At 43.1% G+C, this 13,660-nt stretch overlaps 1 protein-coding gene across 2 annotated transcripts in view; it reads left to right on the top strand.

Moving 5' to 3' along the window:
• The window catches only part of iars1 (isoleucyl-tRNA synthetase 1), a 274,070-nt gene that overhangs the window by 140,812 nt on the left and 119,598 nt on the right, over nt 1-13,660 (top strand). For both annotated transcript variants that reach the window (XM_086001804.1, XM_086001803.1), the window contains exons 19-22: nt 1,627-1,771; nt 1,997-2,117; nt 6,192-6,283; nt 6,686-6,763. In XM_086001804.1, the coding sequence (XP_085857930.1) occupies nt 1,627-1,771; nt 1,997-2,117; nt 6,192-6,283; nt 6,686-6,763 (436 nt within the window). The remainder of the gene's footprint in view (nt 1-1,626; nt 1,772-1,996; nt 2,118-6,191; nt 6,284-6,685; nt 6,764-13,660) is intronic.

The raw sequence follows: 13,660 nt of genomic DNA, 5'->3' as shown, positions 1-13,660 counted from the left end.
GCCGATAAATGAAGTGGCCCGAGAGATAGTAGATGCATTACTGATCATCTTCCAGAACTCGATAGACTCTGGAACGGTACCCATGGATTGGAGGGTAGCTAATGTTACCCCACTATTCAAAAAAGGTGGTAGAGAAAAAGCGGGGAATTATAGACCGGTAAGCCTGACATCGGTAGTGGAGAAAATGCTAGAGTATTATAAAAGATGTAATAGCAGAGCACTTGGAAAGCAGTGACAGGATCGGACAAAGTCAACATGGATTTACAAAAGGTAAATCATGCTTGACTAATCTACTGGAATTTTTTGAGGATGTAACTGGTAAAATAGATAAGGGAGAACCAGTGGATGTGGTGTATTTGGACTTTCAGAAGGCTTTCGATAAGGTCCCGCACAAGAGATTAGCGTGCAAAATTAAGGCACATGGGATTGGGGGCAAGGTATTGACTTGGATAGAGAACTGGTTGGCGGACAGAAAGCAAAGAGTTGGAATAAACAGGTTGTTTTCCGAGTGGCAGACAGTGACTAGTGGGGTACCGCAAGGATCGGCCCTAGGACCCCAGCTGTTCACAATATATATTAATGATCTGGATGAGGGAATTGGATGTAATATCTCCAAATTTGCAGACGACACAAAGCTGGGCGGGAGGGTAAGCTGCGAGGAGGATGTCGGGAAACTCCAGTACGACTTGGACAGGTTGGGTGATTGGGCAGAAACATGGCAAATGCACTATAATGTGGATAAATGTGAGGTTATCCACTTTGGTGGCAAAAACAGGAAGGCAGATTATTATTTGAATGGCAATAGATTGGGAGAAGGGGAAGTGCAAAGAGACCTGGGTGTCCTTGTGCACCAGTCGCTGAAGGTAAGCATGCAGGTGCAGCAGGCGGTTAAGAAGGCAAATGGTATGTTGGCCTTCGTAGCAAGAGGGTTCGAGTACAGGAACAAGGATGTCTTGCTACAGTTGTACAGGGTCTTGGTGAGACCGCACCTTGAGTATTGTGTGCAGTTTTGGTCACCTTACCTGAGGAAGGACGTTCTTGCCATGGAGGGAGTGCAGCGAAGATTCACCAGGCTGATACCTGGGATGGCAGGAATGACGTATGAGGAGAGATTGTGTCGATTGGGCTTATACTCACTGGAGTTTAGAAGAATGAGAGGGGATCTCATCGAAACCTATAAAATTCTGTCAGGCCTGGACAGACTAGATGCAGGAAGGATGTTTCTGATGGCCGGGGAGTCCAAAACCAGGGGTCATAGTCTAAGGATAAGGGGTAAGCCATTTAGGACTGAAATGAGGAGGAATTTCTTCACCCAGAGAGTGGTGAACCTGTGGAATTCTCTGCCACAGAGGGCGGTGGAGGCCAGTTCATTAAATATATTCAAGAAAGAGTTGGATATATTTCTTGAGGCTAAAGGGATCAAGGGATATGGGGAAAAGGCAGGGACAGGGTACTGAATTTGGATGATCAGCCATGATCACATTGAATGGCGGAGCAGGCTCGAAGGGCCGAATGGCCTACTCCTGCTCCTATCTTCTATGTTTCTATGTATAGATATTATTATTTGAATTCTGTGTTTGACTATATAGGCCATCCTCCATAAACTATGTAAATATTCTTTTTCAGGCTGTACCTTATTAATTCCCCTGTTGTGAGAGCAGAAAATTTACGGTTTAAAGAGGATGGAGTGAGAGACGTTCTCAAGGATGTTTTCCTGCCTTGGTACAATGCATACAGATTCCTTGTTCAGAATGTTCAGAGATTGCATAAGGTACAGGAGTATGTTTAAGTGAAATTCCACAAATCAGATGCATCATAATTCATAATCTCTACATTTCGGTTTGTTTCAGTACACTTACACTGAAGTGTGTAGATTAGAATATTGGCTTAATGTCATAATTTTATATTTTTAAACATAGAAAAATTACAGTGCAATATAAAGTGTACCGACAGTTATTCAATTATTTTTAAATCACTGGTAAATTTCTCATTCCAGGAAAATGATATACAATTCCTTTTCAATGAAAGCATGGCTGAGGACAGTGACAACATCATGGATAAATGGATACTTTCATTTGCACAATCCCTCATCCAGTTTTTCAAGGCAGAAATGGAAGGTAATCATAAATGTGAAGACATAGTAAAAAAAATTCTGTGCTAATCTTCCATATTCTCTTTCTGGATATTTTATAGACCCTTGAACTATCACAAAAACAACAACTTGCATTTATATCGCTCCTTCCATGTAGCAAGACTTCCCAAGGTGCCTCACAGAGGGACAATCGAACAAAAATGGATGCCAAGCCAAAGAAGGAAATATTAGGAGAGGTGACCAAAAGCTTAGACAAAGAGGAGGGGCTTAAAGGAGGAGAGGAAGATGCAAGAGGTTGGGGAGGAATTCCAGAGCACGGCGCCTAGGTATCTGAATGCACGGCTGCCAATCATAGAAGATAGGAGCAGGAGTAGGCCATTCGGCCCCTCGAGTCTGCTCCGCCATTCAATGCGATCATGGCTGATCATCCAAACTCAGTACCCTGTCCCTGCTTTCTCCCCATATCCCTTGATCCCTTTAGCCTTAAGAAATATATCCAACTCCTTCTTGAATATATTTAATGAATTGGCCTCTACTGCCTTCTGTGGTAGAGAATTCCACAGGTTCACCACTCTCTGGGTGAAGAAATTACCCCTTATCCTTAGACTGTGACCCCTGGTTCTGGACTCCCCGAACATCGGAAACATCCTTCCTGCATCTAGTCTGTCCAGTCATGTCAGAATTTTATAAGTTTCAATGAGATCCTCTCTCATCCGTCTAAACTCCAGCGAGTATAAGCCCAATCGACCCAATCTCTCCTCATACGTCATTCCTGCCATCCCAGGTATCAGCCTGGTGAATCTTCGCTGAACTCCCTCCATGGCAAGAACATCCTTCCTCAGATAAGGCGACCAAAACGGCACACAATACTCAAGGTGTGGTCTCACCAAGGCCCTGTACAACTGCAGCAAGACATCCTTGTTCCTGTACTCCAATCCTCTCGCTATGAAGGACAACATACCATTTGCCTTCTTAACCGCTTGCTGCACCTGCATGCTTACCTTCAGCGACTGGTGCACAAGGACACCCAGGTCTCGTTGTACTTCCCCTTTTCCCAATCTATTGCCGTTCAGATAATAATCTGCCTTCGTGTTTTTGCCACCAAAGTGGATAACCTCGCATTTATCCACATTATACGGCATCTGCCATGCATCTGCCCAATCACCCAACCTGTGCAAATCATACTGGAGTTTCTCGGCATCCTCCTCACAGCACACACGTCCACCCAGTTTTGTGTCGTCTGCAAACTTGGAGATATTACATCTAGTTCCTCGTCTAGATCATTAATATATATTTTGAATAACTGGGGTCCTAGCACCGATCCCTGCAGTACCCCACTAGTCACTGCCTGCCACTCGGAAAAAGACCCGTTTATTCCAACTCTTTGCTTCCTGTCTGCCAACCAAGTCAGTACCTTACCCCCAATCCCACGTGCTTTAACTTTACACGCTAATCTCTTATGCGGGACCTTATCGAAAGCCTTCTGAAAGTCCAAATACACCACATCCACTGGTTCGCCCTCATCTATTCTACCAGTTACATCCTCAAAAAATTCCAGTAGATTAGTCAAGCACGATTTACCTTTTGTAAATCCATGTTGACTTTGTCCAATCCTGTCACTGTTTTCCAAGTGCTCTGCTATTACATCGTTTATAATGGACTCTAGCATTTTCCCCACTACCGATGTCAGGCTTACCGGTCTATAATTCCCCGTTTTCTCTCTACCACCTTTTTTGAATAGTGGGGTTACATTAGCTACCCTCCAATCCATGGGAACTGTTCCAGAGTCTATAGAATTTTGGAAGATGACCAGCAATGCATCTATTATTTCTAGGGCCATTTCCTTAAGTACCTTAGGATGTAGATTATCAGGCCCTGGGGATTTATCCACCTTCAATCCCATCAATTTCCCTAACATCATTTCCCTACAAATACTGATTTCATTCAGTTCCTCCCTCTCATTAGACCCTATGTTCCCTGACATCTCTGGGAGGTTATTTGTGTCCTCCTGTGTGAAGACAGAACCAAAGTATGTATTTAATTGGTTTTCCATTTCTTTGTTCCCCATTATAAACTCCCCTGATTCTGACTGCAAGGGACCTACGCTTGACTTCACCAATCTTTTTCTCTAGGTAGAGTTAAGGCTATGAAGGGATTTAAACACAAGGATGAAAATTTTAAATTGGAGGAGCAGGGGTCCATGTAGGTCAGCAAGGATGGGAGTTGGACTTGGTGCAGGATAGTTTGAGTGATCGGCACCCATAATTTCTTGATTGGGAATGAAGTGCTGAACTGCTGGAGTTACTTGACCATGTTAGATACTTTTTGAAATTATTTTTAATTTACCTTTATGTATAAACATTTTGTGTCATAATAGAGAGGCAATTGGTACAATCCGTTGTAAAGCATTGGTTCAACATTGTCATACCAATTTTATAGTTCATTTTTTTTCCTGCCATGAACGTACTTATAGGCCCAATGCCTAGTGCCCATAGTTGTTATAACAATGTTTGTGCACGTTATTAAGTGATGACAAGGAATAAAAGGATGTTCTTTTTCTCAGTTAAAAATAAATCAATAACGAATTAACCCTGCAGTCAACATTTTAGAAATGTACATATATGTATAAATAAATAAAATTCTGTTGTAGTATGTAGCAGAAAGACAAAGCAAAACTCCTGTTATGAACATGCATCACCCCACAATGTGCAGAATTACAAGAGGTATGCTTCTGGTTGGCTATCATAGATCAGGTCAGTGAAGTCCACTGCCAAAGAGTGTTGTGCACTTTTGACTACAAATTGGGTGGCATTAAGTGGTTTTGGCCCAGGAATAAATAATGTGTAAAACTCTTAATTTTAGGGAAGAAAATTAATTAGCATTACACATCTACATAGGTTTGTATCCTAGAGCAACATTTTTAGACCTAACTTGAAGAGGAAAACATTATCAAAGGTCATCCAAAGGTTCACAATTTTTTTTAAAAAGTCTGCTCAATAATTTTAACATCAGAATGAAGGTGCAAAAAACATGAATTCATCCCACCCAGCTCACACCATCATCCAAGTTCATTTTAAGGGCCTGATCTACTTTTTTTAAAAAAAAGAAAAAATCCTCAACTAAATTCATATCTCTACTCCTTGCTAAATCCTGTGAATTTTCCTTAGTGTTGCTCATTGTAAATTGTTATATTTTAATGCGCAATGAAGGACGGTATTGACTTCTCGATCGCCGTGTCTGAACAGATTTAAATCAACAGCCTTGAGGAAACCTCTCTGCTGCTCTTGGAGCTGTGTTTAATCTGGCCTGCACCTATTAAGCCACAAAGTCTAACTGAACCAAAGCTCCTTTTGAGGCGGTGCTGTAAATCGACCTTCAATCACCCCTCCTCCCCACCAGTTTCTACCTCTTCTCAACTTCAACCCAGTGTTGTGCGCCCTTGGTGTCTTGCTCGATCATGAAATGAGCTTCAATGCTTTTGTCTAGTCCATCACGAAGACTGCCTATTTCCATCTCATAAACATTGCGTGTCTGCACACCTACCTCACCTCCTATGCTGTTGAAACTCTCATTGTGCTTTTGTTACCGTCAGATTCGACTTCTTCATTGCTTTCCTCATTGGCCTCCTAAGCTCTAGCCTACATAAACATATCATCCAGAACTTTACTGCCTAAATCCTATCCCACTTAAAGTCATTCCAACCCTCAACACAACAACTTCAAAATTGCACCCCTTCCCAACTCCTTAACCTTTTTTAAAACCAATCTCTTAAACAACTTTGACCACTTGCCTGAGACCCCTTTCACCTGCTTGTTTAATTCTGAACCACAAACTGCTTTGGGACATTATGCAATGTTAATAGCACTGTGTAAACTGTAACTTGTCAATTCGAAGCTAATAGCGTATAGTCAGGAAACTTTTAAAAAGAAAATATTTAAAATGCACTTGTTCTTTGGAAGCTTCCCTACCTATTCATTGCAATTTGTAAATATATTTAACCCAATCTGGTGCAAGTGTGACACTTTGAGCCTTATATTCATTCATTCATATATATATATATAGATAGTTTTTTAAATATATTTAACTTTTTATTTAAAAGCATACAGGCTTTACACTGTGGTGCCAAGACTAGTCAAATTTGTGGACATGCTAACCAACTGGTATGTGAGAATGAACCGCAGGAGATTAAAGGTAGGTAAACTTTTAATTCCCTTGGGTGGAAACCATGGTGCTGGAGATTTATCTATCTTAAGTCCCATTATTTTCTATATTACCATTAAAAAAATAATAATATTGAGCACAATAAGTTGCTCCCCTTAATTTATTTTTAGTTTCTCTTCTATCGGTGCTTGAGACCTGGGCATGAATGAGAGTTTCAGCAGCAATGGGGTCAAGTATAGATAAATTTAGACTATGTTCGTGGTGGGAATTAATAGTAGTGATGATAGACTGGGCATGGGGCTTTATCTTTCCATAAAAATACAATTTAGATGACCTAACTTTGAAAAGGCTACCAGTGTCTAACCATTATTGCTTTCTCGTTTCATAGGGGAGAATTTGCTGGTAATTCTGGTTGCTTTTTCTATTTGATAGGGTGAAAATGGCGCTGAAGATTGTCAAAGGGCTTTGGAGACCTTGTTCAGTGTTTTGTTCTGTATGTGCCGGCTGATGGTATGAAACTTTAACAATGTTCTTACATTTATGATGATTGTATCTGAAATTTGCATAACAGCTGTCAAAAAGAATGCTCATTTTGCCTTTTTTTCCCCCCTCAGATGAGGTTGCTACTATAATTATTCAAAGTTTTATTTTCAGCCCTTTCCACATGTAAAATTACTTTATTTTCTCAATTGGGAAACTGGATCAGTTCAAACCAGTTTTAAATAGGTATTTTCTGACTGGCAAAACCATAATAGTTAAGTGACAAGAAAATGCTACTGCTGTTGATCCTCTTCTATTCAGTATATTTCCTACTTAAGATCCTGAGAGATGTTTTCTTACCCTCTTTGTTAGATTTAAGATTTCTAGCTTTTTTTCGTGATTGGATTTATTTTAGCGAACTATATAACTGTATATGTGGAGAGGGGTGCAGTTATGTAAGACCATAACTTCTTTGACAGCACCTCCCAAACCCACGACCTCTACCGCCTAGAAGGTCAGGGGCAGGAGGCACACGTGAACACCATCACCTCCAAATTCCCCATCCAAGTCACACACCATCCTGACTTAGAAATATATTGCCATTGCTGGGTCAGAATCCTGGAACTCCCTCGCTAACAACTCTATGGGAGTACCTTCACCACACAGACTGCAGCGGTTCAGGAAGGCGGCTCACCACCACCTTCTCGAGGGCAATTAGTGATGGGCAATAAATGCTGGCCTTGCCAGCGACGCCCATATCCCAGGAAGAATAAAAAAAATAGATTCCTAACCATTTGAATTAAAGAATTTCTTCACTTATGTTGCAACAGATCCTCTTGACCAGGGAAAAGTATTTAAATAACAAACTTGTCATAACTTCCAGAAATAATGAAACAGTTATTTATGGGATTTTTTCAAACGTGATCTGAGAACATAAGAAATAGGAGCAGGAGTAGGCCATTTGGCCCTTCGAGCCTGCTCTGCCATTCAGTGAGATCATGGCTGATCTACCTCATCTCCACTTTCCTGCACTATCCCCACATCCCTTGATTCCCTTAATATTCAAAAATCTATCGATCTGAGGGAGGCTAGCTACTAGTAACCCAAGTGTTTTATGAATATTGACTGCAAGTTATGCTTGTACCACCACTCTAAATAGGTTATTTGTTCTTGTCCCAGATATGCTGTTGAAATAGAGGCCCTGGCTTTTGTGATGTCTCATTTTAGTCCTTGTTTTTGGATATAGATATAGAGGATGAACCTGTCCTCAAACTTCCAAACTCTTTGGAAAACTGTTTGCGCATGGATAGGGTATTTGAGAGTACAGCTTTCTTCTGTTTTACAATGAATTAGCTGGGCAGACCTGATCATTCATCACCATTAGCAGCTAATTTCAGTTTTAGAGCCACATAGAATAATGTTCATGTGCTTGCTTTCTGTTTGTCCTTTTTTGGTTGAGCCATATTATCCTTGGTCTTTCACCTTTACAATTAAGTTCCATAGTTGTGTTCACCGCTTTAGATTATGCCACTTACACAATCCGTATAAGTATGTACAGAGAATACTTGAAGTACGTAGGGTAGTTACTGGCTAGGAATCTTATTTTTTCAATTATACCTTCTCTGTACATATGATTCTCATGTATTTTTTATATGTTTTGCAACTTTTTGGAAAATTAATGTTGTTTACTGTTCTAAGAGTTAAGTATTGATCATGTGTGCACAAAAACTGTTTGAATTGCTACTGTGTCTTTTCATTTTGGCCAATTGATAGAAGTGTAGAGAGAAGACTTTAAGAATACATATTGGCCCGGATTTTGCAGTCAGTGGCGAAGGAATGACGCTCGCCATTCACCTCACTGACAGCTGCTCACAAAGTTTTTGCAGCCATTTGAGTGGAGACTTGCTCAAATCTGGTGTATGATCCAGCACGGCACCCTCTACAGGGCATCTGTGGGATCTCGGGACAAGAAACAGCGAGGCTCTTCAACCAATCAGATTGAAGAATCCTCACTGAGATACGCTGGGCTGGACTTTTCAAACCTCGACGGGTCCGGGGCGGGTGGCATGTGGGGACCTCGTATCTGTCTCGATCCCGGCCTCCAACAAGATATTCCGATGATGGGCCTTGTTAAGCCTGCCCTGTGACGTTACCGTCCAATCAATAGGTGGCGGGTCTGATTTCGTCATTTGATGATGCGTCATCAGCTGGTTTCCTTAAAGGGGTCATGTCCAAATTGATTTTGACAGTTCTGCTGTCAGTGTTCTGCAGCATTGAGGTGCTGCAAACACTGACAAGCACTGCACAAAGGTGCACGGCTGCACCCAGGCTCTCCCATTACACCCTCCATCTGCTTATGGAGGGAGTCACAGCAGGCAGGGAGGTTCTCTTCCCTTCCCATGGGCGGGAAACATCTCCCCAGGATACCAACGCAGCCTGGTTGCACATTGCACAGGAGGACACAAACAGGGATGTCGTCAGGAGGGCCAGGCTGCAGTGGCGCAAGCCTTTCAATGATCTCAGTAGATCACGAAATGTTACTGCCATGCCACACTCAACCTCATCCTGCTGTGCCACTCATCACATCCCCACCACTCTGCCTTCCCTTCCCTACCCTACTCCTGCACATCTTTACTCACACCAACTTACCTTGCACCTCCACCCAAACCCCTCTATCTACATGATCACTTCCCCATCTCACTAGCCACCCCTCACACTCAACCTCATCCTACTGCAAGCATACCAACTTACATGGGTAGGCACTTGGGTGGTTTAGCCAATGTTCATGTGAAGTTTCTGGTAATGTGCTGTCAAACATTGAAATCTTTATTTTCAACACTTTGCGTTCTTGGACAGATTTGTGTGCACCTTTGAAAGTGGCTTAGTGAGTTGCAGTGAATGGTGAGACATAACGTTGTTTCCCCACCCCCCCTCCAAATGGTGATAGTAGTGTATGTGCCTTTAAGAGCCCCATGTGTACTGTAATGCCGGTAATGGCCACTCGGGCTATATAAGCCTGTATATTGTGTTGTATCCGTTAGTTCCCCTCCAGACTTTGTTTAGTAAATACCTATGAAACCAACTCCTGTCTTCAGTGTCTCTATCAACACACAGACACAACAGTGGCGACGAAGTGGAAACGGAGTTACCTGCAATTCGGCAGCACCTCAAGGACATCGATTCCTCTGGCGTCCAGAAGAATCAAGAAAGTGAAAGAAACTGTGGTTTCACCAGCTGGCCAAGCTGGTGGCAGGTACTGCGCTAATCCTTCCTGGGCGTCAGGCTGGGGCTCCAGCGGCTGGCTCTACAGCTGGGCCAAGCAGCGAAAGCGGAGGCAAGCAGTAACAGACGGGGAGGGAACACTCTGGAGACGGCCGGCGCCGCAAGCAGGTCGGCGTTCAGACCTAGAGAGAAAGTCCGGCGGGAACGAGTCTCCAACTTTAAATAAATAAATAAAAAAAGAACGGAAACAGCGTTGTCATCGGCAGCAGCGGCGGGAAAGTGCGGGAAGCGCCATATCTTCTGCAGAAAAGAAAGAAAAGCACGGGAAGCGCCATATCTTTTCTAAGATGCCTAAGTCTGGCAATATTGATACTTTTGATAACGAGATAGAGGATTGGACCACATATGTGGAAAGAGTGGAGGTATATTGCACTGCAAATGGAATAGAAGATGAAAAAAAAGCTTCAGTACTGCTAAATTGAATGGGCGCAAAGACATACGGGCTGTTACGAAATTTAATCACTCCAGCCAAACCAAAGGACAAGAATTTTAAAGAAATTGTTGATACCCTACAGGAGCACTTAAACCCAACACCGCTGCTGATAGCGGAACGATTCAAATTCTTCAAGAGAAATCAACACAAGAATGAAAGTAACGCTGATTACCTCACCGAATGAAGAAAGCTATCAAAACACTGCCAATTCGGGGCAGGACTAGCAGATTATCTTCGAGACAAATTCGTCTGCGGTCTCCTAAGTGAAGGAACACAGAAAAGGCTGCTTTCTGAAAAAGATTTAACACTGGACAAGGCTTTCAGTATGGCTGTATCATACGAAGCAGCCGCAAGAGGAGCTGCAGAGATACAACAAAAGACACAGGACTTCGGCACCCATGAAATGACACAAGGTTTCGAGAGATGTTATCGCTGCAGCAGATCCACCCATAACCAGAGGGACTGCTGGTTCAAGGACAAAGCATGCAGGCAATGTGGAAAGATTGGACACATTGCACGGGTATGCCGGTCTGGACAAAATAAATCCACAGACAGGAAAAAAAAATCAATAAAGAAAAGTACAGAAAGGTACAAATGATGACGGACAGTAGCTCCGAAGACCAGAAGAGCGATAGCGACTCCGAAAACAAGAGACGAAGCTGTCTCAAATTACATAATGTACTTGCCAAAGATGATTACCAGACCATTTGGGTTACCCTCACGATAGCAGGGTCCCCAGTTAAAATGGAGCTAGATACAGGATCAGCTCTGACCGTCATAAATCGACGGGATTACGAGCGGCTATTTCCACATATACCTTTAAAAGACACATCCATTACCTTGAAAACATATACGGGGCAGAAAGTATACCCCAAAGGAAAAATAAGGGTGCCTGTTGTATACAACGGCAAGGAAATATAAAAGTTGTATTTATACATTCTACAAGATGGTGGCCCACCGCTGTTGGGACGTGAATGGATCAGGAAAATATGTTTAGACAGGCACTGACGGTGACCAGTAAGGAAAAAAACGATGATGACATCATACCTGAACGATTAAAAGACATCTTGGCCAACGCCAAAGAAGTGTTTCAAGAGGAACTAGGAACCTTGAAAGGCATCACCGCCTCAATAAAAGTGGAAGATGCAGCAATTCCCAAGTTTTTTAAAGCAAGACCGGTGCCATACGCAATTCGTCCAGCAGTCGAGGCAGAGCTGGAGAATTTGGAAAATGCAGGCGTATTATCCAAAATAGATTGGAGCGAGTGGGCAACACCCATCGTTCCAGTCATGAAGAAAGCATTGAATAATGATAAATCTGAAGAACAGAGAAAAATTCGCATCTGTGGAGACTTCAAGGTGACGGTAAACCTGGTCCTTCACACGGTACAGTATCCTCTTCCGAGGATAGAAGATATTTTCGCCTCACTATCCGGAGGGAAACATTTCACCAAAATTGACTTGGCACAGGCATATCTACAGATGGAGGTTGAAGAGGCCTCTAAAAAGCATCTCACGATAAATACACACAAAGGCCTGTACCAGTACAATCGACTGGTTTTCGGAGTAGCATCCGCTCCAGCTATCTGGCAAAGAGCTATGGAGCAAGTCCTCCAAGGGATTCCGGGGACTCAATGCTACCTAGACGACATCCTTGTAACAGGAGAAAACGATAACGAGCACCGTGCCAATTTGGAGCAGGTGCTCACTAGGCTGAGAGAACGGGGCCTACGAGCAAATCGCCCCAAGTGTGAATTTTTCCAAAATCAAATATATTGTGGCCACATAATTAATAAGGAAGGGTTGCATAAGTCACCTGAAAAAATTGAAGCGGTCACAAAAGCCCCAGCACCTGAAAATGTTTCACAATTAAGGTCGTTCCTGGGATTAATAAATTACTATCATAAATTTTTACCGAACTTATCAACTCTTCTACACCCTCTTAATGAACTGCTACAAACAGGAGTAATTTGGAAATGGAGCGAAGACTGTAAACGTGCCTTCCATAAATGCAAAGACTTAATCACGTCCAAGGAAGTTTTGGCTCATTACAACCCATCACTGCCAATCAGACTGGCGTGCGATGCATCCCCTTACGGCATAGGAGCAGTATTATTGCATAAATTCTCTGATGGCTCGGAACGACCGATAGCTTTTGCGTCACGCTCATTGAACTCAGCTGAGCGTAACTATGCCCAAATCGACAGGGAAGCACTCGGCCTGGTATGGGGGGTGAAGAAATTCAACCATTACCTACATGGACAAAAATTTACCTTGTTGACTGACCATCAACCCCTCATCTCCATATTCAACCCTAAAAAGGGTGTTCCCATTATGACAGCGCAAAGGCTACAGAGGTGGTCCCTTTTTCTAGGGGCACACCAATACAACATAGAATACAAAGGATCAAAACAGCATGGGAATGCTGACGGTTTATCGCGCCTACCGTTGCCAACGATAGAAGAGGCACCTACAGTAGACCCAGTGGAGATGTTCCACTCAACCATAGTGGAATGTCTACCAGTAACAAATTCTGCCATTGAAAAGGAAACGAGAAATGACCCGACTCTCTCACGAGTCTACGACATAACGGTGAAGGGATGGCCAGCACATGGCGAACCACTGTTGCCAGCATTCTCGCAAAGAAGAGAACAGCTGTCAGTGTGCCGAGGAACCTTGATGTGTGGATCCAGAGTGGTGATTCCACCCAAACTCCAGGATAAAGTGCTAAAGGAGCTCCACGAGGGGCATCTGGGTGGAGTGAAAATGAAGAACCTAGCCAGAGCGTTTGTATGGTGGTCAGGTATCGATGGAGACATAGAAGAAATGACCAAGAGCTGCCTAGGATGCCAGAAGGTCCAAAACGCTCCACCCCAAGCCCCTCTACATCCATGGGAGTGGCCCTCATCTCCCTGGCAAAGGGTACACATCGACTTTGCTGGTCCATTTATGGACTCAATGTTCTTAATCGCGGTTGATGCACACTCCAAGTGGCCGGAGGTAATAAAGATGTCCTCCACCACCACGGAAAAAACCATCACAGTATTAAGGACCATATTTGCCAGGAATGGGCTGCCTGAACAGATCTGTTCTGATAATGGACCGCAATTTGTGTCCGAAGAATTCAGGAAGTTCTTAAAAAACAATGGGGTTAAGCACTACACGTCCGCCCCATACCATCCCGCCACCAATGGATTGGCTGAAAGGTTTGTC

This window comes from Somniosus microcephalus, chromosome 11, assembly GCF_052327205.1.
Source record: "Somniosus microcephalus isolate GS21.2 chromosome 11, FLI_Smic_1.0, whole genome shotgun sequence".
Taxonomy (NCBI): domain Eukaryota; kingdom Metazoa; phylum Chordata; class Chondrichthyes; order Squaliformes; family Somniosidae; genus Somniosus; species Somniosus microcephalus.
The sequence above is the reverse complement of the archived record's forward strand: the minus strand, read 5'-3'. Positions and strand labels throughout refer to the sequence as shown.